This window comes from Natator depressus, chromosome 20 (genome assembly GCF_965152275.1).
Source record: "Natator depressus isolate rNatDep1 chromosome 20, rNatDep2.hap1, whole genome shotgun sequence".
Classification (NCBI taxonomy): domain Eukaryota; kingdom Metazoa; phylum Chordata; order Testudines; family Cheloniidae; genus Natator; species Natator depressus.
Genome location: NC_134253.1, coordinates 11,254,314 through 11,278,769, shown reverse-complemented (window position 1 = coordinate 11,278,769; position 24,456 = coordinate 11,254,314). Strand labels below are relative to the sequence as shown.

Sequence of the window (24,456 nt, the reverse complement as noted above, 5' to 3'; positions counted from 1 at the left end):
TCCTCAACACCCCCTTCTCCCAACCACCCCATCCACACTTCCTGACTTCACCCCCCCAGATACATATTGCCTTCCCCCCCAGTCCCCAATACTCCCATATACTGCCTCCCTCTGACACCCCTCACTCCCTCCTTCTCCCAACCCCTAGGCATTGCCCTTCCCCCAACCCCCCATTCCCTCCACAACCCTCCCTCTAACCCCCCAGACACACTGCCTCCCTTTGACACTCCCTCCACACACACACACACCCTCCCACTGACACCCCCATACACACTGCTGTTCCCCCTACACTCCCTCCCCCACCCCACCCCACCCCTTCCAATCTTCCCCCACAGCCCACTGACACCCCCACCCCCCCAGACATACCACCCTTCCCCCAACATCCCTTCACCCCCACTGCCCTCCCTCTGACACGCACACACACTGCCCTCTCCAACGTGCCCAAACACACCCCCCGCCCCATCCCCCACACTGCCCTCCCTCTGACACCCCCCACCCATACTCCCTCCCTCTCTCTACTCGGGTTGGTATTGGTCCATTACTAGATGGAAATAGTAGGATTGTCAATAATGCAGACAAGGCAGATGTGTTCAATAAATATTTCTGTTCTGTATTGGGGGGAAATGATTTAGTCATATTACCCAACACTCTTTCCATTCCACTAGTGCTACTGGAGGATGTTAAACAGCAGCTATTAGAGTCAGAACATTTTTAAATCAGCAGGCTCAGATAACTTGAATCCAAGAGTTTTAAAAGAGCTGGCTGAGGAGCAGTGCTGGACCATTAACATTGGGGAAGTTCCAGAAGACTGAAAGAAAGCTAATGTTGTGTCAACTTTTAAAAAGGGTAAAATGGGATGTCCTGGGTAATACTGTCAGTCTGACCGATACTGGGCACGATATGGAGCAGTTGATATGGGACTGGATTGATAAAGAATTAAAAGGGGGGGGTGTCTTATAATTAATGCCAATCAACATGGGTTTATGGAAAATAGATCCTATCAAACTACCTTGATATCTTTTTTTTTTTATGAGATCACAAGTTTGGCTGATAGAGGTAATAGCGTCGATGTAATGTGCTGAGACGTCTGTAAGGTGTTTGACTTGGTACCACACGACATTTTGATTAAAAAGTAGAAAGATATAAAATTAACATGGCACCCATTGACCGCATTAAAAGCTGGCTAAGTGACAGGTCTCACAATGTAATTGTAAATGGGGGATCATTGAACGGGTCCGTTTCCAGTGGGGTCCTGCAGGGATGGGTTCTTGGCCCTACGCTATTTAAAATGTTTATGAATGACCTAAACTCATCTCTGATAAAGTTCACAGATGACACAAAAATTGGGGAGCGGTAAATAAAGAAGCGGATTGGTCACTGATACAGAGCGAGCTGGATCGCTTGGTAGATTGGGCCCAGGCAAACAATGTGTTTTCATAGGGCTAAATGGAACTGACTACACGTAGGGAAAAAGAATGCTGGCCACACTTACAGGATGGGGGGCTCGATCCTGGGAAGGAGTGACTCCGAAAAAGATTTGGGGCTGCTGATGGATAATCAGATGAACAGGGGGCTCTCGGTGCAGTCTTGAGTCGGAAGAGCAAGGTTATATGCCTCTGAAGTGCAATCGCTGCTGGAATAGAGAGTCCATTTCTGGTGCCCCCGATTGAAGACTGTTGAGGAGATTGGGGAGAGGTCAAAGAAGAGTCCTGAGAAAGATTAAAGGATTAGAAAACCTCCCTTATAGCGATAGACTCAAGGTGCTCAATTTCTGCTGCTTAACAAAGAGACGGTTAAGGGGTGACTTGATCACAGGCTCTAGGTACGTACACGGGGAACAAATATTTACTAATGGGAGTGTCAATCTAGCAGAGAAAGGTTTAACCCATTCCAGTGACTGGAAGTTGAAGCTAGACATATTCAGATGGCAATAAAGTATAACTTTTTAACAGTGAGAGTAATTAACCATTGGAACAATTTACCAAGGGTGGTGGTGGATTCGCCATCACTGGCAATTTTAAAATCAAGATGGGATGTTTTTATAAAAGAGATGCCCTAGGAATTAGTCTGGGGCAGTTCTCTGGTTTGTGTTACACAGGAGGGCAGGCTAGGCGGTCCCGTCTGGTCTTGGAATCTATGAAATACTCCCCCCACATGCAACCCCCTTTCTCTGACACTTCCCCCAGCTCGACACGCCACACTCCAACACCACCACTCCCCTTCAACCCCCCACAAGCTTCCCCCACTCCCCGTCTCCCAGCCCCTCCATACACCCATTCGCCCAATCACTGCCACCCCACACATCCATACATGCCCCCACATCCAGTCCCCACTCGCCACCCCACAAGACTCCCCAAGGTCCCCCCCCCATGCCCCAACACCTCCCCCCATTCATTCCCCCCCCCGTGGGACAGATGCTGCCCTCTCATCACATCCCCAGATCCTTCTGGGACAGGCTGGCAGCTTCCAAGGTGTGGGGGCCTGGCTAGGGTCAAAGGACACTCCCCTGAGAGCCCCATTTAGAGCAGCCCCCCCAGCTCCTTCCAGGGGGAGGGGTCAGGCCCCCAATAGCTTTGGTTTAATAGCACCAATGTCCATGACTGGGGACCTCCTGCTTACCCCAAGGGCTGCTAGGGAGAATGGGGGAGGGGCAGGTTAGTTACCGGAGGATGGGGGCAAGGGGGTGCCAGGGAGCAGTGGAGGGGGGTCCATGGGACAGGGAAGTCTCAAGGGGTATTGGGAGCATTTTAGGGTCCCAGCCCAGGGAGTGGGGGAGGGCAGGTCCTTGGGTCATTTCCCCATGCCAGATTTCAGCTTTCCTTAGAACAGCGCCCCGCACAGATCTGCAGCAGGCAAGACAAGCCCAAAGCCACATGCCTCGGCCCACACTGGGGGGGACAAGACTGGAGTAGGCACAAGCTGCCCCACCTCCAGGCAGGGATGTACAGAACCCACCTCCACCCCCTGCTTTGTGCAGGTTTAGCCAGAGGTGCTGGGGCCTGGAGAGGGGTGCATGGTGGGGTGGGGGGAGCTGGATGATCTCACAGGCTCTGAAAGCCCCCACTGCTCCTCATTGTTCTCACTGCAGGGGGTGGGTTCTCCATTGTTCCCAGTGTAGGGAGGGGGGATTCCCATTAGGAATTGGGGAGGTGGGGGAGATTCTCCGTTGTTCCCAGGGGGAGCTGCTGGGAACTGCGCTCCCGGGACAAGCTAGTTCCAGCTCTCTCACCTCCATTGAAACCCTGGGGAAGGCAGTGTGACCTAGTGGCTAGAGAACAGGACTGCGGTCTATCCCCAGCTTTGTCACTGTGTGACCTTGGGCGAGTGACTTTTCCCTGCTCCGTGCCTCAGTTTCCCCTCACACCTCTCAGCTGTTCCTCAGTGCTTGTTGGGATAGGGAGCGACTCATTCTGGCTGTGCAGCACCCAGTATAAGATGGGCCCTGATCTCAGCAGTAGCCAGCCCAGAAATAGAAACAGAAGACCGAAGCGCCTTCCCCACTCCCTCACAGCATGAAAGAGAGATGCAAAGGGTGGCCTCCCCGCATAAACACAAAGACCCTCCTGCCTGACAGGAACTTGCCCCACATCCCTCTGGAGCAGATCAAAGCTCCAGCAACCAGGCCTATGGTGGCAAAGGTTAATTAGTTGCAGGCTGCAATTAGAGAGCGAGAGATAGCCAAGGGGAGGGGGCTGGGAGTTTGCGATGGCTCGAAAGGCTGATGGGGACAAATTCCAAAAGCATTAGACAGACTTTGTAAGTGGCTTAGAGGCTCTGGGAGATGTTACCCTGCACCTTGGCGAAACGGCAGCCAGGGGATTTTTACAAGGAAAGATGCGGCTGGCTCTGGAGGAACTCTTAGAGGAAGTTCAGACCTGGATCCAGAGTGGGCAACCCCAAAAGCTCTGGTGAAAGGTGGGGCTCAGGCCCCTGCCAGACAAGTACTAAACTCTAGGGCAGTGACTGAAGCAGGCCCTAGCCCTCTGCTGCCAGCGCTGGACTGACCTCCCCCCCCGCCAAGACATGAGGAAGTTTACTGGGATGAGATGCCAAAGAGATCAGAGGCAGAATGCATTGCCTGGTTAGAACGGCAGGGTGTGTGACAGTCTGTACCCCAGAACACCCTTTTTTAAGACTATGATAAATTTTGTGCAAACTATGCCTTGCAAGGTATCATCTGAAAACTCATAATTTGCTGATCATTATTGTCCTGGTAAAATGTGTGTGGCAACATTGCATATAAAATTATAAGATTCTATTGTATGATATTACTGAGACATGTTCCAAATCTGGGGAAGCAGCCACAAACCAGTTCCTCAGAGACAAAAGGCAAACTGACCCCTAAGCCAGGTGTCAGCAAAATCAAATGGACCATCACCTGGACAAGGGCCATTCTTTGGCAGAAAAAAGGGTGTGAGCGAGAAATTTACACGTTGGCAAAGAAACAGCTGGAGGTTCCCATCCTCACAGATTTTGTCTCCTGTACCCCAGCTGGAGATGATTCTCAAAGAGGCGGAAAAGGTGTAAGAATGTAGAACAGAGGCCCCAAGATCTCTCTCCCTTCATCTCTCCCCACGGCAGCCACAACACCTGAGGAACAAAGAAACAGCTTTGGACTAAGGGAGGGATCCTGTCTGAAAGTTCAGCCAGTAAGACTGCTGAAGCACTGCGTAAGAGAGACCTGTGCTTTGAATTCATTTAGCTTGTTAAGTTAGGTTAATAAAATGACAGACTTTATATCAGGTTGTATTGTCCAGGAGAGAGCTGGGCAGTACATGACTCATGTTTCTGGGGGCATATCTGGGACTGGGAGTTTCTCTGCAGTGTAAGTCAGGAGCGGCTGGCTGTAGCACTCAGACAGTGTAGGTGGGAGTGATGTACATGCTGGAGGCTGCGTGTGGGCACCCCAGGCTGGAGAACTGTCCATCAGTCCAGATCGTGCCCCAGGGAATGTCACAGCTGGTGTTGCTTTGTTTACCTGGCGCACCACAATTGATGCAACCCAGCACAGATGCACAGCACAAGTATACTACGGGGCTGGGACCAGCATGGCCGACCTGATTTACGTCATGGCCTAGCCGTGCGACAGACAGACCCAACGCGGACAGGTCCATCCACAATCCTTTATTATTCCACTTCCAGCATTTTCCAATCCTCGCTGTGATTCCGCGGCCACCTGGCCTCCATCCTCCAGGGGTTTCCGCTGGCCAGGGCCCAGTTCGAGAGCTCTCCACTGGCTCTCCTCACGGCACGACCCGGACGGGCTTGCGGGACCCAGAAGGCCGGCTCTGTGGGGACAGTCTGGTGGCATTCAGCTGCTTGGTGCATCAGAGCCGGTCTGTCGAGCCAGCGTGCTCTGCGCCATTCGCAGTGCGCCTTCCCGGGTCCGGTTGCCTCCGATGAAGCCGCTGGCGTGCACGAAAACACAGCCCGGGATGCCGCTGAGCTGGGAAAGCGCCTCGTCCCGGACTCCGCGCCACTCCTCCGGCAGGGACAGCCTGGCCAGGAGAGAAACCGAGCAAGGAGGAAAGAAGCGTGGCTGAGCTCAGAGCACTTGAGGCGCATCCAAAGGCTCTCGACCTCCCTGGCACCCTCACCTGACCCAGCTCAGACACCGAGCTTGTCTGTACCCAGAAATAGCGTGAAATACCCAAGACACACAGGCGCTCTGATTTCCGTTTACATTAGGAGCAGGTTTAAGATGAACCCAAGCAAGCCCCACTTGGGCCTAGTTTACACAGTGTTTGTGCTCGTACAATTATGTCGTTTAGGGGTTTCCACTCCCAACCCCCGCTCCCTTCCCCTCACAGAGGCAGTGGCTTGTCTCTCCCTCACCCCATTGCTGGGGGCGGGGGCATGCAGGAAAAGATTGGGGGTGGGGCTCTGGGGGCTGAGCATCTCACCGGTTCTGGAAGGTGTGGAGCCCAGCAGGGACGCACTGCACTCGCCACTGGCCGCTCTGATCTGCGTACAGGACGAACTTGATGGGTTTCTCCACCCCCAGCTCCGACTCCAGGCTGAAGAGATGCTCCTTCCAGGGGCAGCCGCCCTGGGAGAACACTAGGATCTCACCACTGGGGTCCACCTGACAGGGGAGAGGGAGACATAGGACTCAGGAAGGGAGGGGAGCAGATAAGAGCTCCCAGGATGCTGGGCCATTACGACCACAATGGATTTGTGCCCTGGGCTGGGACTATTCCTAGCTCTGCTACTGACCTGTTGAGTGATCTTGGGCAAGTCACTTCCCCTCTCTGTGCCTCCGTTTCCCCACCCGTGTCTAGAGTCTCAGCTCTTTGGGCAAGTCCCTGACTCGGGCAAGCTCAGGCACAGCCCCTGACTGTGTGTCCATGCAGTGCCTGGCCCAGTGCGGCCCTGTCACTGCCCCAGGGAGGGAGTTGGGATCGAAAGAAACCCACCTGCCCGTAAAAGCAGAGCCACTGGAGTAGCCGGTGGGAACAGCTGCCAGGCATGTTCAGTGACCAGAGAAACGCAGGCAGGGGACATGCTGGGAGTCGGGACTCCTGGGTTCTATTCCCAGCTCACTGCGTGGCCTCAGGTAGGCTGCTGCCCCACTTCTGCAGAGTGGAAATTTAGAGAGAGCGAGAGAGCGTGTGTGTGTGTGTGTGTCTGTGTCTGTCTCTCTCTCTCTCTGGTGGGCGTCAACCTCAGTGGACATCACGTGCTTGGAGATCCTTGGAAGGAGTATGAATTATCCTTGGAAACCCAAGCTGGGCACTGGGCCAAGCCCCTCAACCAAATCTAGGCTCAACACCCCAGCCCAGCGTACAGCCAACAGGACACTGATCAGCCTCTGCCACCCCGGGATCCCCCGAACTTGAGAATCCCCACGTGGGGAGGCCAGGGCTGGTCGCAGACCCCAGACCAAGAACCCCTGCGTGCTTGAAGATACCTTGAAGCGCTTCTGAATGGCTTCCTCCACCAGCACGCGAGCCGGCAGCCATGAGTGGTGATAGTAATTGAAACGGTCCAGGAACTCCCGGCCCACCAGCTCCATCGCCTTCTTGAACCCAGCCTGGAGGAGAAACAAGCCAGGGACGTTAGCTGCTCCTTCCCCAGCCCATAGGCACTGACTTTAATTTTTCCCTGTGGGAGGCTCCATCCCCGCTCCACCCAGAGGCCTCGCCCCACTCTGCCCCTTCCTCCTTCCCACCCCTGCTCCACCCCCTCCCCTGAGGCTCCACCTCCTCCTGAGGCCCCGCTCCCAGCCTCTTCCCTACCCCACTCCACCTGCTCCCCTGACTCTTCCCACCCCTGCTCCACCCCCTCCCCCGAGGCCCCACCCGCCTGCTGCTCTCTGCCCTCCCTCTCCCCGCTGAACAGCTGTGGTTAGTGGGTGCTGAACACCCACAATTCTTTTCCCCAGGGGTGCTTGAGCCCCGGAGCACCCACAGATAGGTGGGTCAGATAGATAGATAGGAGGTCGGCGCCTATGGTACAGCCCACCCCCTATTTAAGTCTATGCTCCTCTCCGTGTTTCCACAGTGCAGCCCACTTGGTACCTGCGCTTTCCCCTCCACCCGCCCCCACGTGCCCACCTCCGTGTCCTGGTCTGTGTCATTCCAGCGGGGGTTGAGGTTGGCCACCCTGGCGCTGAGGTTGGTGGTCATGGCGTAGCGAGGCTCCCCGTCCCACTGGGCGATGCCGTTGTCGATGGCGTCGATCTCCTCCACAAAGTTCTCGTACAGCTGGGATGGGGGCGGAGGGGAGGATAAAACAGGGCCCGGGGGGGGGGGGGGCCTCCTTGCTCTGCCCACCTCCCGATGGAACCTCGTGGCGGATTCAGGCCGGTCACGAGCAGATCAGAGGCCGTAAAAACGGGCCCATCTGAGTCAGCGGCCACGGTGACCTGCTGGCTTCAGAGCCACAAAGAGGGTTAACTCTCACCAGCCCTGCAGGTACCCAGACCAAGCCAGAGTCTGCTCTGGCTCAGGCAGAATCGCCAGCCCGGCTCCCCCTGCGGATCCTTTATTGGCCGCCAAGATGCATGATGCAGAAAAGGACCCAGCTTGGCCTTCTGAGGCCACAAACTCTGCATTTCCAGCTACCAGCAGAAGGAGCAGCAAGGGCTGCTGGGAAAATGACCTGCCCCGAGGGGCTGAGACCACGAGCCTAGCTACGCCTTAGCTCTGTTTATACAGAAATGTGAGCTGGGCTTGGGAGGACAGCGCACCCACCGTAAACCACAGTAACTCTGGGCACGCGTGAGCAGGAAACCTTGTGCAGAGATTCTCCAGATTCCATCCAACCCCTCTATGGCTGCTAGGCAGGCCAGGCCCAAGAGCCCCTACTGGGGGATCCCAGCAACACAGGGACCCCTCTATCCCAGAAGCAGGGACATCCTGTGTCAGGGCAGAGGCAAGGATGGGGCATCCTTACCCATCTGCAATTCTGCACCCCTGCCAAGTCCCATGGGTGCTTTTCAAGTTAGGACAGGCCGAGCCTGTACCAGGAGCTGAACTGGCCCCTGCAGCTTCTGAACAAGGCAGCAGCTACCTGCCTTCCCCTGTCTCTGGGGTGCAGCTGGGATGAACACCCCTCCCTCCCCCCCACCAAGCCCACATCATGGTGTGAATCCGAGAATATGGACAGCGAGAGTGTGTCTAAAAAAAGCGGGTTTCCTGGGGAAGGTCAGCAGAATAGGACTTTTTACAAAGGGAGCATCAGCCAGCCGTTAGAGCAAGGTGATGGCGCTAGGACTCCTGGGTTCCACTCCTAGGTCTGGGAGGGGAAGGGGGTCTAACGGTCAGAGATGGAGGGGCTGGGGTTCCAATCCCACCTCTACGGGCGAGTCACCATTCCTGGGCAAGACACGTCCCTGCTCCGTGCCTCAGTTTCTCCAGCTATAAAACAAGGCTAAGGATACCAATCCACCACACAGGAGGCTGGTGAGGATCACTGCATCCATGTCTGCAAAGTGCTTTGAGATCCTCAGACAGGAGGGGCCAGAAAGGGGTATTGATTATGATTTTCCTAAGGAGGAAAACAGGCCTTTTTAGCCCTGGAGCGTGGGGGCACCCCAGTTAGTGCCCACCCACCTGGCCTCCCCACTTCCTACCTTATCGTACAGCGCTTGCACTACAGGATTCTCCTCCTTCAGCCCCAACAGACTGGCCAGGATCTGGGAGCCAAAATGGAAATACACCAGCCCCGCACTGCTCAGCTTGGTTTTCCAGGGCTTGTCGGGCCTCAGGCAGTGCATGGACTGTGCAAAGGACCTGCAAAAGGCAGGGAAGAATTAGCCCGAGCTCCTAGGCCCTGGGGCCACCCCTGCTTCTTTAGTGTATTATACACCAAAATAACTGAAATACTAGCCATTGCTGTGCCCACTGCCTGAGCCCATTAGGGTGCGTCCACACTGCACTGTAAACCCAGATTGGGGGACCCAGGCTTGTGGACTCAGTGTTTCCAAGCCAGCGCTTGAGATCCACACTGCGCTGTAAACCAGGGCGTACAATGGCTGGACCTGGGTCTCAGAGCCATGCTAACCCATCCATACAGCACTACGCAGCCCTTCTGACTCAGGTCTGCGTCTGGAGCTGCATCCACAGTGCAGAATGACAGGGCTTGCATCCAATTTCGGTGGGACTTGAACTCAGACCTCCCTTCCCTTGCCGGGCTAGGTCCTAGGACCCGGGTGTTAGGGGGCTTGTTCCTTCACCCACTTACTTCCCTAGTCCTTCTCGCATGAACAGAGAGCAACAATACCCGAAGTCCAAAGGTGCAAACGATTCAATGTTTATTGGGGTGAACTTCCAGCAAGCATGATTCCAGTTTCCTTCCTTAGTGTCCCCCTTCCCAGGTCTGACACCACAGAGCCTTACCTGTGTCCCTGTTCCCATTCCTGCCCTTAGCTAAACATGATTCCAATTTCCCCACCCCCATTCCCAGTTCCCATTTCCCCCTTTAGCAAAACATGAATCCAATTCCCCCCCCCATACTTCCTGATTGAATGCAGACTATATAGTAAAACTTGAGTTCAGCTTAGCTATACCTTAACCAATCATTTTCCTGAAATTTAACTAACCAATCCTAACATATTGTAACATGATCATGTAACCAATTATATCCCACCACCTTAATTAGTTTACACCCAGCAAAATTAATTATACAGCAGACAGAAACAATCAGAGAACCAGACAGAGACCACGCAAATAAACAAGTGGGAACTATAATGACAAAACAATACAGAAGTGAGGATTTCACATCCCAGCTATTGATAAGTGAGTTCTTGCCAGACAGGATGCTCTCAAACTAAGTTTCCTTTTACATCTTCTAGGCACTTCCCTTTCTCTGGAGGCGATCGGCATGATCAGGACAGGACTGTATTCCTAACAGCCCAGTAGCACCTTCTTTCAATGTGACTGTTCGCTTCCCAGCTTATGGCTGCCTCTGCTGCTTAGCCAAAGGCCTTAGCCTAAGCACAGGGCCTCAGACTGCCACAGTGAGAGAAGGCCCTTACACTGGCAGACAGTGATTTTGATTCTTTCTTTTATACCTCTAGAACGAGCCACGTGATAAGAATACACCTACGTTCTTAGAGTCTAGGCCTTTACAGACGGGCCTGAATATCTATATCCTGACACCGGGTCCAGAGGGTTTCCTGGCTCAAGTCAGTCAGATGTGTGTGTGGATGGTAGGAGGGTTTGGGCTCAAACCCGAGTCTGAGGCTGGGTTTACAATGCAGTGTAGATACACCCTTAGAGGGACAGGCCCAGGCCCCATGAGCCAGTGAAAGTAAGGATGCCTGGGTTCTACTAAGTTGCTTGGTGTAGGACCTTGGGCAAGTCACTTTGCTGTTACATAATTACCTGTATCCCAGGAGAGTCGAGATCAGGGACCCACTGCGCTAGGTGCTGCACAGACAGAGCGGGAGGGAAAAAGAGGCCCAGAGAATGGAAGGGACATGCCTAAGGTCAGCGGCAGAGCCAGGAATAGAACCCAGGTGGCCTGAGTCCCAGCCCAGTGCCCTGTCCACTAGTCCACTCCAATTCCCCTCCCCCTCTCTGTGCCTCAGTTTCCCCATCTATAAAGGGAGGCGTGATGCTCCTGCCCTTTCCTTTGTAACATGCTTTGAGCCCCTGCAGTGGGAGGGGCCAGGCAGAAGCTGTGCGTTTCCGTCCTCACCTCTGGTGATGATCATACCGGTGTTTCTGAGGGTCGTACTCGCCACCCACGTCCACCACCACGTCGCACTCGGACAGCAGCTGGGGCTCCCGCGTCCGGATGATCTCCGCATCCTGGAGGGAGGGGGCACACAATGAAAGGTTCCCCTCCACAAGGCAGCTCAGTAGGGGAGTGAATTCAGTTCCACTCTGTGTTTATCAGCAGGGGCAGGGCTTGGACTCAGCAGTGGTCAGAGGCACCCAAGGGGGAAGGAATTGGGGCTTTCTGGGGCAGGAAAGATGATGGGAGGGATCCCTGTCCCTAGTCCCAGGGTGTGCTAGCCTCCAGAAGGGATGGGGGGTGCCCAGAAGGGGAGCTGGAGGCTCTGGGAAAAGGAGAGAGAGCTGTCCAGGGTTTGAGGTCCCAGAAGAGGGGTGCCGAGTCCCAGGGCAAAGGGGACTGGGAATCCCAAGGGAAAGGGAGGGGTGCATGCCCCAGTGCCAGCAGGAGGGGATGGAGGTGTGTCAAGGGACGGGAATGTTGGATTCCAGGATGACGAGAAGGGGAAGGGGTACCGGTGGATGGGGGTCCTGTTCTCAGGAGGAAGTTCTGGTGTACGGTGGTCTTAGGTGGGGATCCCAGGAGTCCCGGGGGATAGGTGATCCTGGGGTGTATGGGAGGATTGGTATCCCAGTTGCAGGTCCCAATTCCTGATGGGGAAGGGGCTGCGGGATAAGGGTACCAGCTCCTGGTGGGCAGAAGGGAGTCTTGGGTGTAGGTCCCAGTTCCCAGGTGGGGGTCCCAGGGTGGAAACAGGTTTTTTTTTGGGGGGGCGGGGGGGTGTCCCAGGCTTCTTAGTTCCCGGGGGAGGTGTCAGATGGTGGCCCAGGTCCCAGGAAGGCAGACTGGGGGGGTCTTGGTTTTGGGGAAAATTCCAGGGAGAAGGTTGTCTTGGGGGAGTGCTCGGGACTAGGAGTCTCAGTTTTTTGGGGGGGGGGGAGAGGGGAGGTGTATTGGGAAATGAGGGCCTTGGTTCCAGGGGGGCAGGGCAGGGAGGCCCCAGAGGATGTGGATCTCAGGTCCGGGGGAGGGGATCCTGATGTGGAGGAAGCAGGGTGTGGGGGAGCAGGATTCCAGGTCCCGGGGGGAGCTGCGTGGGTGGGTGGGATCCAGGGGGCTGGGGGGGTCCCGATCCAGGGGGAGTTGGGGGGGGGTCCAGGGCTGAGGGGTCGTAGGATCCCAGGTCCCGGGAGTCAGGGCTGGAGGGTCCCGAGGGATGGGGATCCCAGGTCCTGGGGGGAGCTGGATGGGATCCCAGGGAGCAGGGCTGGGGGGGGGGGGGTCCCGGTCCGGAGAGAGTTGGGGGGGAGTCAGGGCTGGGGGGTCACAGGATCCCAGGTCCCAGGGGTCAGGGCTGGGGGGACCCGGGGAATGGGGATCCCAGGTCCTGGGGGGAGCTGGGTGGGATCCCAGGGGGCAGGGCTGGAGGGGTCCCGGTCCGGAGGAAGCTGGTAGAGCAGGGCTGGGGAGGGTCCCGGGGGGGGGATCCCAGATCCTGATCTGGAGGAAGCTGGGGGGCAGCGCTGGGGGGGTTCCCGGGGAGGGCGGGATCCCAGTCCGGAGGAAACTGGGGGGGACAGAGCTGGGGGATTCCCGGGCAGGGGCGGGATCCCAGGTCCCGGGGGGGGTCCCGGTCCGGAGGGAGCTGGGGGGCAGGGCTCGGGGAGCGTCCCGGGGGGGGGGGGAGGTCCCAGGCGGGGTCCCGGTCTGGAGGGAGCTGGGGGAGCAGGGCTGGGGGCGGTTCCCAGGGGGGGCGGGATCCCAGGTCCCGGGGGGGTCCCGGTCCGGTCCCGGTCCGGGGGGAGCTGGGGGGAGGGCTAGGGGCGGTTCCCGGGGGGGCGGGATCCCAGGTCCCGGGGGAGGTCCCGGTCCAGAGTGAGCTGGGGGCGGGATCCCAGGTCCCGGGGGGGTCCCGATCCGGAGGGAGCTCGGGGCGGTTCCCGGGGGGGGGGCGGGATCCCAGCTCCAGGGGGGGTCCCGCACCCGGTACTGGGGCAGCAGCCGCAGCAGGTAGCAGGCCAGCGCCTCGTCGCAGTGGAAGGTGCCGCTGTGGGTGCCGATGCGCGGGGCCATGGCGCTGCGGGGCCGCTGGGGGCCGGGGCCCGGCCTGGGGCGCGGTCGGAGCAGCAGCCGCAGCCGGGCCGCGCACAGCCCGAACCCCATCCGCCGCCACTGCGCATGCCCCGTAGCGCTCCGAGCATGCGCGCCAGGGCCAAGGGAAGTCACTGCCTGCCCGGCCTCTGCCCTCACCTGCCATGTGCTCCCGGAGTGAGCCCGGCTGGCCCCCAGGGCTGGGTGGGTGAGAGCCTCTCAAGAAGCCGAGACCCGGACCTGGGTTCATAGAGTCTCAGGCTAGAAAGAAGGGACCGTTGTGATCATCCAGCCTGTACAAGGCAGGCCAGAGAGCTTCCCCCCACTACTCCCTGGAGGCGACCTGTTAGAAAACCTTATTCTCTGGATTGAAACATGGTCAGTGATGGAGAATCCGTGGCACCCTTTGGTAAATTGTTCCAAGGGTTAATTGCGCTCACCCGTGGCTGTTTAGTCTGCCCTACGTCATTATTAGTGTATTAGGTGCCCATTATAAATATTTGAGAGAGTAAAATAATTGAATGGGAGGAAAATTACTACATATTTATGCCCAGATTAAGTGTTTAGCACCCACAGGTCAGCGCCAGATTTAAGAGAGTTCAGCTGTTTGAGCACTTAAAGAAGGGCCAAGTTCTCCAAAGGGCTCAGGACACCGCAGCTCCCCTTGCGACAGCAATGGGCAGATTTTCATAAAATCTCAGCTCACCTGCACACAGCTCTTTAGAAACTCTGGCCCCTAGAGGTCGATGGGATGAACACTGATCAGCAGTCAGGGTTTCTAAGGAATAAGGCTTGCTTTTTTGTGTGGGTGGTCCCTGATTTTGAGACCAGAAGGAACCATTTATGATCACTTAGTGTCACCTGCATAACACAGGCCAGAGAGCCTCACACTGTTTGAGCCAGAGCATCTTTTAGAAAAACATCCAATCTTGATTTAAAGACTTCACTAATGGAGAATCCACCACTTCTCCAGGTAAATTTGTTCCAATGGCTAATTACTTGCTACTTAACGTACACCTTATGTCTAGTCTAAACTTGTCTTGCTTCAGTTCCAAACCAGTGCATCTCATTATGCCTTTGTCTGCTAGATTGAAGAGCTCTCTGCTACCCCCAATCTCTTCCTCATGTAGACTGTGATCAAGTCACTGCTTAGGCAAATTGGATAGAGTAAGAGACTAAATAAGCTCCAAGGCAGGTTTTCCAGCCCATTTTTGTTGCTCTCCTCTGAACTCCTTGCAATTTGTCAACATCCTTTTTGAAGTGTTGACAACAGAAGAGTATCTGGTTATGATCTCAGAAGTTACAAAATTAGATCACGCTCCTGCAACTGTGTCCCATTTAATGAGGGCCTTAGTGAGAGAGTCAGACAGTAGATGTTACATATTTGTTTTTTTTAGGAAGAGGTACAAAAGGTTGTGAACCTACCCAGGAGGGCACAGGACTTTTGCTGAGTGTGTGTGAAAGCGCGAGAGTATGCACAGAAGAGAGCGAGCAAGCAAGCAGAACACACAGAAACTGAGAAAAGACCAAAACAGAAAGAGGTGCAGAGGTAAAAAACAAGAAAGCCAAGCAGTAGCTGGTGAGCACAGTGACACCCTGGAGAAAACTAGAGTGCATGTTTTTGGGTCTGTTGGCTAAAGAGGCTAAGAAACTGCTCCCCTTGTTCTGAATGCAGGAGGAACCAAGGACAACTGGAGTTTGCACATTCCCTATAAATAAAAAAGACTGCATCAGAGAAAATACCAGCTCCATCAATTTCTACTGCCAACTGGAACAGCTGTAGGGCCCGAATTTTGACTGGCTGATCAGTTCGGGAAAAAAAAAAGAGGGAACAATATCAGCGCTCATGAAACGCAACTGAAAAACTAGCTGTTACTTGCAGTAAGATGATTCAACTCTCCGCTGTTTGAGCAAAACAGCCATTGTGGCAAATTTGCTACATACCCCTGTAAAAGCCATTTGGTTACATTCTGCCTCCTTTTATTCATGGTGTACTTTACCCAGCAAGTGCTTGGGCAGCTTGAAGAATTAGGTACCATGCTATGGGAGCAAGGCCTCGTCGTCGCACAGAAGCTGCACCAATTTAAACTTGTGTGGATGCTCAGATTTAACCTTGGCTTTAGCTTGAATAAGTAAGGAATCAGTTGAAACTAGAGCTATATAAGCCAGGCTTGAAATCAAATGAGCACAGCTACACAGGGTTTTGCACTTTTAAGGGATCAAAAACCCTACACCTTTAGTTAAACTGATACAACTGTGTGTGGAGACCAGAACTAGTTCCCCCTAGCTGTACAGGCGGTGAGAGGTGGCAGAAGGACACTGTCTGTAGTGTTGTCGGAGAAGGGCCAGAAGTATAAAGCATGGAATCACTGTCTGCTTAAAAAGTCCCATAAAGATTCAAACCAGCCCCACTGAAATGAGCTTTTCACAACATCATACATTTTATTGATAAGGCAACAGCATAGTACAAATATGAAACAGCATCCAACTTCCTTTGTCATAGCATTAAAGCTTTGAAGTTGGGTTCACATTAATACACATGTATTCCAGCTTCTCTTTTTTGCCCATTAGGAAAAGCTCAAGGCATACCGGGGAGGGGGGGAAAAGGAAGAGACAGCAGCTGCCTCTATTCTTCATCACTATAATTAAAATAGATTTCTTTTAAATCTTTATTTATAAAGTGCATTGCCTTACAATCTGTATTACACAAGGCAACAAAACAGAGAGCTGTGTTTCACATTCAGAAATTTCACCTAAGTACTGTACACACTTGGTTTACATGCACAAATGGAAAGAAAAAAATCATGCTTCTATCAGTTCAAAAGAGCAGCTTTGAATGATTTAAACACTTTGCTTAAAATCCAATTTACAATAAAACATTTCCACTATATTAAATAGTTATTTACATTTTGACACTAAATTACTCAACAAAATTTGGCGCAATCATTCTGTAGATCTATAACTTACGTTTTTGTTGACAGGATCAATATTAAAAACAACCACCACCGCCACCTCTCCCCACCACCGTAAAGAAATGTTTTCTTTTAACTAAGCCATTTATAGAATATCAAAAATCAGACCTCCCTATCATCACCTGGTTGTCTATATGTTCAGTTTCTCCAGTCAAACATTTACTTTAGTGCTAGTTTTCCCCAGGGGTGGTTCTTCCCTGGTGTGTGCAATGGTTTTAGGAAAGAAAAGGTGAGATCAGGCAAACAGTCTAGAACAGCAAGACATGAAGGGAGATATTCAGCATGCCCCCTTTGGGCATTAGCTGCCCTTTCCCAGCACAGCAATGCCCTGGCGACTGATGGTGCAAAGCTGGAGTTATTTGGGTAAAATACACCTGGAGCTGCTCAAAACACTTAGTCATGAGGGTCAAGGCTTTTTATTTGTTTTTTAAAATTTAAGCTCTGACATTCTATTTTACTTGCAAGTTGTAGGGTATATTGAGCTTTGGTGGAAGGAGAACGCAAAGGGGGCGTGTGCATTTTCAAAATGCACAGGTTTCATTAGAGCCAGTCCAAAAAAAACCCAAAAACTTTTTTGTAACAAAAGTGGGGTATTTTTAGGTCAAAAATGTGTTATTAAAAAGATTCAGAGAATGTTTAGCAAGACATTGGACATTCTTCCATGTATTATTTTCTGGGTTAGAAAAAAAAGAAATGTTACAAAAGCCTAATTCTTCAACAGTTTTGAAAACCTGAGGAGTTTCAAAGTAATAGCCAGGATTTTTTTCTTCCATTCTCCACCCAGCTCCCCTTTCTGCATTAGAGACACTGAAACAGAACCGCTCCAAGTCTAACCGAAGGGAACTTCTATGCAGCGTTTGTGCGGGATGCCCCTTAGGAGCTGTGGTTCTCCTAAGGATGGGTTAGGATTGCTAGAGCACTGTGGTGCTATAGTATTGGGAAGCCTCCCTCTTTGATAAAGGCTCCTTTACGGAGAGAAAGCTCCCATCAGTCAAAGATTTTCTCTAATGATGCCTGCTTCACAGTTTAGCGAGTGGAACAAATATGTACACCCGGGGGTCTCCAATCATTTATAGTGCTCTAGTTAAGCATGGTACTGTAGTATGGGTCAAATGCGACAGCAAGAGTCCCTGCCCTGATAAGCTGACAGTCTAAAGGCACAAATGGGTACAATACAGGGTAAACTCCAAGAAGGGTGAGGTAACTACAGCTGGAACACTTCCCACAACAACTGGCTTTGAGGAGATGAGGGGAAAGCATTGATTGGGTGGGCTGGTCATGGCAACAAGGCACAATGCCAACAGTGAGGGAAAGATGGAATGGCAGGGCCAGGGGAAGCTTGGAGGGTGCATATAGGGAGGTTAAAGGCAAGACAGCAGAGGAGATTTAAGCATGGGGCTGTGCAGAGATCTGAATGGGGAGATGAGGAACTTGGGAGGAAGCCAGTGAAGGAATTGGTGAAAGGGACAGTTGTCTTGGCAGCGGGATATTGAGTAGTCTTCCATCCCATCTGGTACCATCCTGTCCAGTAGCTGGTGAAGAGAAGGTTTTTATCCCCCTCCAGAACAGGAGACTGCCACGTCATTTGGTTGCCAAAAGGATAGGCACAGAAGGAGCAAGCCAAAGTGAGAGGAGGAGGGGGCTTGGAATCAGGGTATGGCTGGTTGAGAGTTTTCTGAAGCAGTTTTTCCAAAGGAAATTTTTTTTTTTTTTTTAACCACGAAATTTCACATTTGCATCCTGGGGGAAATTTCAACTCTTCTGTGGTCAAACTCTTCTTTGGATTTTTGAGGAAGAGCCAAAATTTTCCATGGGGAAATTTAAACAATTTTTTTTAAAAAAATCAAAAACTTCAGCACCCCTTCCTCCAGTTTTCCAACCAGCTCTGAGTCAGAGACAGGATTTAAGGAGAAGCTTGAAAGCGGAGGAAGAAAAGGGACAACTGGCCCAAGGGATGCGGGGTGAAGAGTGCTAATTTTGCTTTAGAAGAAAACTAGCAGGCCTGAGGCAAGACACACTGAAGGAGAAGTAGAGTCATTTGAGAAGGCAGAGAACAGAGTTGAGGCAGCAAAGAGCAAGTCCTCATGGGGGCTGGATTTTCTCCAGACGCACAGAGTGAGCAGGTCCAAGGAGACAGGCAGAGTTGGGGGTTGGAGTGGGGCGGGGGGTAGGACTGAGGAGCAGAACTGGGCAGCTTGCAGGACACACACACACACGCGGGGGGGGGGGGGACGGGGGACGGTGTTTACACACATACCATGAAATCAACCAACGGGAAAATCAACTGAGGTTAAAAGACCCACTACACAAGCGTACAGATATATTTGATACAGCAACAAGACATCTATATTTAAGGCACAGATTTCAAACAAAGGTGACGCATGCATCCGATGAAGTGAGCTGTAGCTCACGAAAGCTTTTGCTCAAATAAATTGGTTAGTCTCTGAGGTGCCACAAGTCCTCCTTTTCTTTTTGCGAATACAGACTAACACGGCTGCTACTCTGAAAACTATATTAAAGAACACAGTGATTTTCTCCGAGGAGGGGGAACTGCCTTCCCACGGCTTCTCAGACAAGTGCAGAGACCAAGGAGGAGATCAATTCCTTGGATCTGAGTGAGCGATATTTCAGATTGGCGAGACTCAGGAACGCAGACAAGGAAAAGGTTAACTGTGCTGTACATAAGCTCAAGGCACTTAACGCTTGCAAAGGAGCTGCTTTCATTCTTACTGTGGTAGCGACACCAAGTGGACACAAGAGAGATTCGCAAAAAGAAAAGCTCGAAAGCTTATGCTCAAATAAATTTGTGAGTCTCTAAGGTGCCACAAGTACTCCTTTTCTTTTTGCGAATACAGACTAACACGGCTGCTACTCTGAAACAAGAGAGATTGCAACCAAAGATACAAGCAAAGCAGTCTCTCCCCCACCTGGGACACAGGATTTCTTATTTCCCAGAATATCTCCAGGGATATACTTATCATTCCTACAGCCTTTTTCTACCCTGATGGGAGGAATTATTTTGATTTCCCTTTGAAGATTCTATCTAGAGGCTTAAACATCTGCATTTCACAGTGTGGTGTCCCAGCATACCCTTCTCCCTGCCCTCATACCCCTGTGCTGTGCAGACACACACTTGAACTATGCACATTTTAAATGACATTCAAATACTGAGATACCTAAAAAGCAGATGACATGCTGGGTCTCTCTGCCAGTCTCAACTTCAGCTTTCTGGAAAGTTTACTCAGTAATGAGGTTTTCCTATTTATATTTAATCATGTCATTTTATTAAACATCATTATTTAGGGCTCTCTCTTGAAGAGCCGTGGCTGTGAGCACAGCGGAGACAGTTGGGCATTTCAGGCATAAGTCAATACACAGGAATCAGAGAAAAAGCATAATTTAAACAAGAGAAATACCCTGATTTCACATAACCCCCAAGAATATATTTGTGGAATCCCGGCTCTCTGAAGTCACCAGTTAGTGAGTTACTGCAGGCCGAGTTCCTTCCAGAATTATGAAATAATTCTTTTTTTTTTTTTTTTTTTTTTTTTTTTTTTAAAGGAAACATTTCTTCTTATTCCAAATCTCACAACCTGGGGGAATGCACTCTCCTACAATAAGTGCTTGGAAGTTTTGTCATATGGAAGAAACGGTTTTAATACGAAAGGCCACTGGCAACTTCCTGAGAGCGGTAGAGGGTCAACCAAAGTGCAACACAAATCTTCCCACATTAGTGCAAGAGACAGAGAAAGCAACACCATTGCCATGCGGCAGCCACCTGACAGAGGAGCACGAACACAGAGCTTCAAAGCCCAATTCTGATTCTTTAGCATTAGGAAAATGAGCAACTTGTTTACAAAGGCGGCGGTGGCAGCTAAAGGTGCACATTAGCAGATGGAAAGTAATTTTCATAGTACACAAAACAGAAGCCGACCCCAAACATCCTCTGCACACCCAACGACTGACACACAAGGGACTGAACTAGAGGGATTTTCTTTGCTCTTGCGTCGTTTGGTTTTCCTTGGCTGGCAGATTTTTCTACAATTTTTCTTGCCCTCTTAATAGCGCTTGACCTGCCACTGTTGGAGGCCCCGGAGTGGATACATGCTTCTCTCCAAAATGGATGCTATCACTGGCCGCTATGATTTCGTATGTTTGCACAGGGCCTAGCACAATGGGACCCCTGACACAATGGAGTCTGTGTCTTGTAGTGCATTGAAAGCAGGACTCCTGCATAGTACAGGAAAACTCTGGAGAACTCAGGATGAAAGACTGGGTTCATCTCAGCCCTTAATTGACTGTGATGCAATGCTATGCACAGCTTATTGGCTGCTTTTCCTCTTTCTTAGTTCTAAGAAACCAGGACTCCTCTCGTAAAGACTGAAATCTTGCTGCAACCAGAACATTTCAGGGCAGGAAGACGTGAGATTAATCCTTCCCCGCTTAATTCTTACTGAGTTACCCCAAGATGTTGCACATTTAACAGGCTTGGCAAGTAATCTGTTCAGACGCTATTTGATAACTGTCCAGCAGACCCAAAGGCCCAGAAACCACCCCACTGGCCACCCCACAGGCTGAAAGGGTTTGTTCCTAACTGATTATCTGAGGTCTCACCTTGGCACTTGGCAACATCAACATTGAAACAAAAATGGTACAGCATGTTGATTAGCATGGATTTTCGTGCTTTTAGCTATCCATCCTGGGAGCCCAAGAGACAGTCTTCAGTCTATCACAGATCAAGGGTGAAACTGGCAAAGACCACTTCCAGTCTGGCTACACCTCTCAGAGCAACCCAAGAGACTAGTAACCTTACAAATATCCCATTCATTCCTGTCACATTAACCGGGGGACAGACCACAACGTGCCATTGCTTCTGAGATCTTCAGCTTCCACACAGTGGGCAAATGGAAATTTCTCTCAGAGATACAGGAATTGTTCTCCCCTAAGTGCATTGCCCTATTTATTTTGAGACTAAGATATTTCTATACTTTGCAGCCAGTGTTGGAGGAGGTGGGTGCATATGCTGGGATCATTCAGCTGGCTCTGGGGTGGAATGAGCCCGCAACTGTGCGCCAACAGCACTTGGGCAACAGGCTTTGGGAAGGGATAGGAGGAGTAACTAGAGAACTGTTCTCTCTCCACAGACAGCATTAGGGGTTCATTGAAGCCCTGAATTCCATGCTCACCCATGAAATCTCCGTCGTTTCCTCCCAACTAGTGGCCTGACTTTTCAGTTTTTACTTTGTAAAACAAGCCAAAAAAGTGGTGGTTTCAAGAAGGCCTCGGTCTGAAGGCAGCCTTGAAACAGCCGTAAAGGGATATGTGAGCTGGTTACAGAAGGAAGGCAAGTGGAAAAGCCACTCGCTGGGGAAAAAAAAAGCAGTGTAGCTGGGTTGGCTGCTGCTCTGCAGCAAGCCAACTCAGGTGACTGAAGATGTGCAGAAAACGCAGTCCTCTCCAGTAGTGTGAAACTAAACTGGGTCTATATACAAACCCTGGTTAAGGGTCACACCCCTCCCGCTCACCAGGCTGACTTATCCCTTTCTTTCTCGGTGCGCTGTCCTGCATCTGAAGTCAGGAGATTTCATTGCCAAAAACCTCCAGGACCAGCGGGGTGAGCTGCATGCTGTGCTCTGGCTTGAAGGAAAGGCAGCGGTACTGCTTGGAATGCTCCTCATTCAGGCTCCGGAGGTCTGCCAGCTTCTGGATCATCTTGGCATAGAGTAAGCGGTTGCCCGGGGGAGGGTGTTTGCACAGAATGTAGGTCTGCAGGACCTCGGAAAGGCGGTCTTGGAGGGACTCCACCAGAGAAGTGTCCTGCACGCCAGGGCGGTCTAGAAATCAAAGCAAACAATTCAGATCATGGGAAGGGTTTAGCTGATTAGTACTGTCGGGATGGTCTAAGCATAATCCTGCCTCAGTGTGGGGGGACGACCCCTTCCAGCTCGACATTTCCATGATTTCTTGCTATCGCCGCTTGTTTATTTAAAAGGATTCAGGATGTACACCTATGCCAGGCTCTAGGTGCCCGATCGTTACTGCCACGTGTCAGACACAGCTGCACTACATCATAATTTCAACAGAAACAAACAGACACCCACTGAAAACTCCTTTCCCCTCCCTCAGTTAGGAACGTCAAACAGAGGTTTTTGGCAGCATGCCACTAAATCGGGTGCTATTTCAGACCAAAGAGGGGAGCAAGTTCCAGGATCACAGATCCCTCACAGGGATCTCCCTGTCAGCTGCCCCCTCTCTTTTACAAGATGGGGAGCCAGCTCAGGTGCCAGCGCAGATCCAAGAGCACTGGTGTCATATGCCCAGTGAGATGCTCCACTCAATAAGCGAGTCATTGTTCTGCACTGGCATCAGTCTCCGAATGGTTTTAAGGTGTAGCCCCTCACACAGCACCTTGGCAACCCATGTTTGATTCCAAGTCTCTTGCTCCCTGGCTCGGCAGTGGCTGTGAGGGCTGCGGTGCCTTCCCTGGGCTTGGATCAGGGTCTTATAGATGGCTAGTGGTTAGCTTTGTAGGCCCTGGCTGAGGGGGGCAGCCCCACTTCCTCAGTACTTATAAAGGCAGCTCATAGATTATTGGCTCTGAGCATGGAACATGCAGCCAGACACCAAGTTTCTCTTACCAGGGGAGAGGATGCAGATGCCCATCAGGAGCACATGCTCCTCTTCGTGAAGGTTCAACTTCTTTAAGCCAATCTGAAATTTCACAAGTGGTTCTAGCAGTTCTAGGCTGTGACCAGCTAAAAGACAAAACACAGAACATCCTCCAGAACAGTCCTTTCTACCTCCAGGAATTCAGATCTCCTAAAAGTCAACTGCTAAGTGAAAACAAAGGCAGAGATATCAAATTTCAGAGTAGCAGCCGTGTTAGTCTGTATTCGCAAAAAGAAAAGGAGTACTTGTGGCACCTTAGAGACTAACCAATTTATCTGAGCATAAGCTTTCGTGAGCTACAGCTCACTTCATCGGATGCATATTGTGGAAAGTGTAGAAGATCTTTTTATACACACAAAGCAGAGTGGGGTGGGGGGAGGTATTTTTTCATGCTTTGTGTGTATCAGCAGGAGAGTGGGGTGGGGGGAGGTATTTTTTCATGCTTTGTATGTATAAAAAGATCTTCTACACTTTCCACAGTATGCATCCGATGAAGTGAGCTGTAGCTCACGAAAGCTTATGCTCAAATAAATTGGTTAGTCTCTAAGGTGCCAGAGATATCAAGGATATCTGCAACCAGGTCCCTTCAACTCACAGAGTTTGGTCAATGGGAGAGGAGATAATAAGTGGTTGAAATGGATCAGTTCCAAACTCTAGTTCTCATGAAGCAATTAAGCGTTTGTCACACAGCTCTATAATTACACCTGAGTGTTGCTACTCTAATCATGGGACCCCCTCCCACAGCTTTATCAATGCACCGCATTCCAGAACTGCAACCCTCCCTATATCTTATTTTTGGGCCTCTCTCCTGCGGAGACTTGCTAAATGGTAAGACTTTGGAGCAGGAATCTTGTCTTTATATCATTTAAAGCATCTTAGCATGCTGCTGGTGCTATGCCCATTAAAAGCAAATAATTTTAGGAGCTAGGAGAAGGAATCATTGGGACTTGAGGATCTTGGAAAGCCCAGCACTCTGATTCCTAGTTAGCTGATCTGCAAAAGGAGAGTGTGTGGGTTTACAGCAGTGCTAAACAGTCATTTTATTCAAGTGTCACATTTGCATGCATACTGGCTCAACTTTCCATAGGATTTTTGCAAATAGATAATTTCCAAGTATTTACTACTGTAACAGTAGCAGGTTGTTTTAAGCCAGCTGCTCTTGAAACAGGAATCTCCCAAGTGTGGTAAACAAATGACAACAGCAGGGACTACGTTGCTGGAAGCTCAGATTTCAAGGCCAGATTGATCTGGGGTAAGTGACTGGTCTCTTGGGACTGGGAGCAACCTGATGTGGTGTGATTTTTGGTTTAAGAGATTTTGTTATCATGAAGTTCAGTTTGCCTGCGTGGCAAGATAGGCTAGAGAGTCAGAGGGGCTGTTTGTGACTCCATGGTAAGACTGACATAGTGATCCAGGAGTTCACTTTTGTTACTGGCTTGGTGAAAGCTAATTATAGAACACACCACTGGTTTGGAGTGTCTGCCCTGAGGTAAACACTCAGAGCCGTGAGCCACTCCAGACAGCGTGACAAAGACGTCAT

At 51.5% G+C, this 24,456-nt stretch overlaps 2 protein-coding genes across 5 annotated transcripts in view; both read right to left on the bottom strand.

Moving 5' to 3' along the window:
- Window positions 1-5,046: 5,046 nt before the first annotated feature.
- On the bottom strand, window positions 5,047-13,347 carry MYG1 (MYG1 exonuclease). The gene is made up of 7 exons (XM_074935777.1): window positions 13,168-13,347; window positions 11,146-11,258; window positions 9,077-9,236; window positions 7,557-7,706; window positions 6,911-7,033; window positions 5,904-6,085; window positions 5,047-5,498 (listed from the first exon to the last, which is right to left on the bottom strand). The coding sequence occupies exons 1-7, from the start codon at window positions 13,345-13,347 to the stop codon at window positions 5,312-5,314; spliced, it is 1,095 nt and encodes a 364-aa protein (XP_074791878.1). The 3' UTR covers window positions 5,047-5,311.
- Window positions 13,348-19,770: 6,423 nt separating this feature from the next.
- The window catches only part of VDR (vitamin D receptor), a 122,411-nt gene continuing 117,725 nt past the window's right edge, over window positions 19,771-24,456 (bottom strand). For all 4 annotated transcript variants that reach the window (XM_074934765.1, XM_074934766.1, XM_074934767.1 and 1 more), the window contains 2 exons: window positions 22,886-23,002; window positions 19,771-22,081 (listed from right to left, as the gene is read on the bottom strand). In XM_074934765.1, coding sequence (XP_074790866.1) covers window positions 21,822-22,081; window positions 22,886-23,002 — 377 coding nt within the window. In that variant the 3' untranslated portion in view covers window positions 19,771-21,821. The remainder of the gene's footprint in view (window positions 22,082-22,885; window positions 23,003-24,456) is intronic.

Bases quoted from the DNA above. Each gene is read 5' to 3' on its own strand.
- MYG1 (XM_074935777.1), bottom strand. From the start codon at position 13,347: ATGGGGTTCGGGCTGTGCGCGGCCCGGCTGCGGCTGCTGCTCCGACCG. The intron at 11,259-13,167 runs GTGCGGGACCCC...CCCTCCCTCCAG, and splicing joins GGCTGCTGCCCCAGTACCGG to GATGCGGAGATCATCCGGAC. The intron at 6,086-6,910 runs GTATCTTCAAGC...CTCCCCTGTCAG, and splicing joins CCATTCAGAAGCGCTTCAAG to GTGGACCCCAGTGGTGAGAT.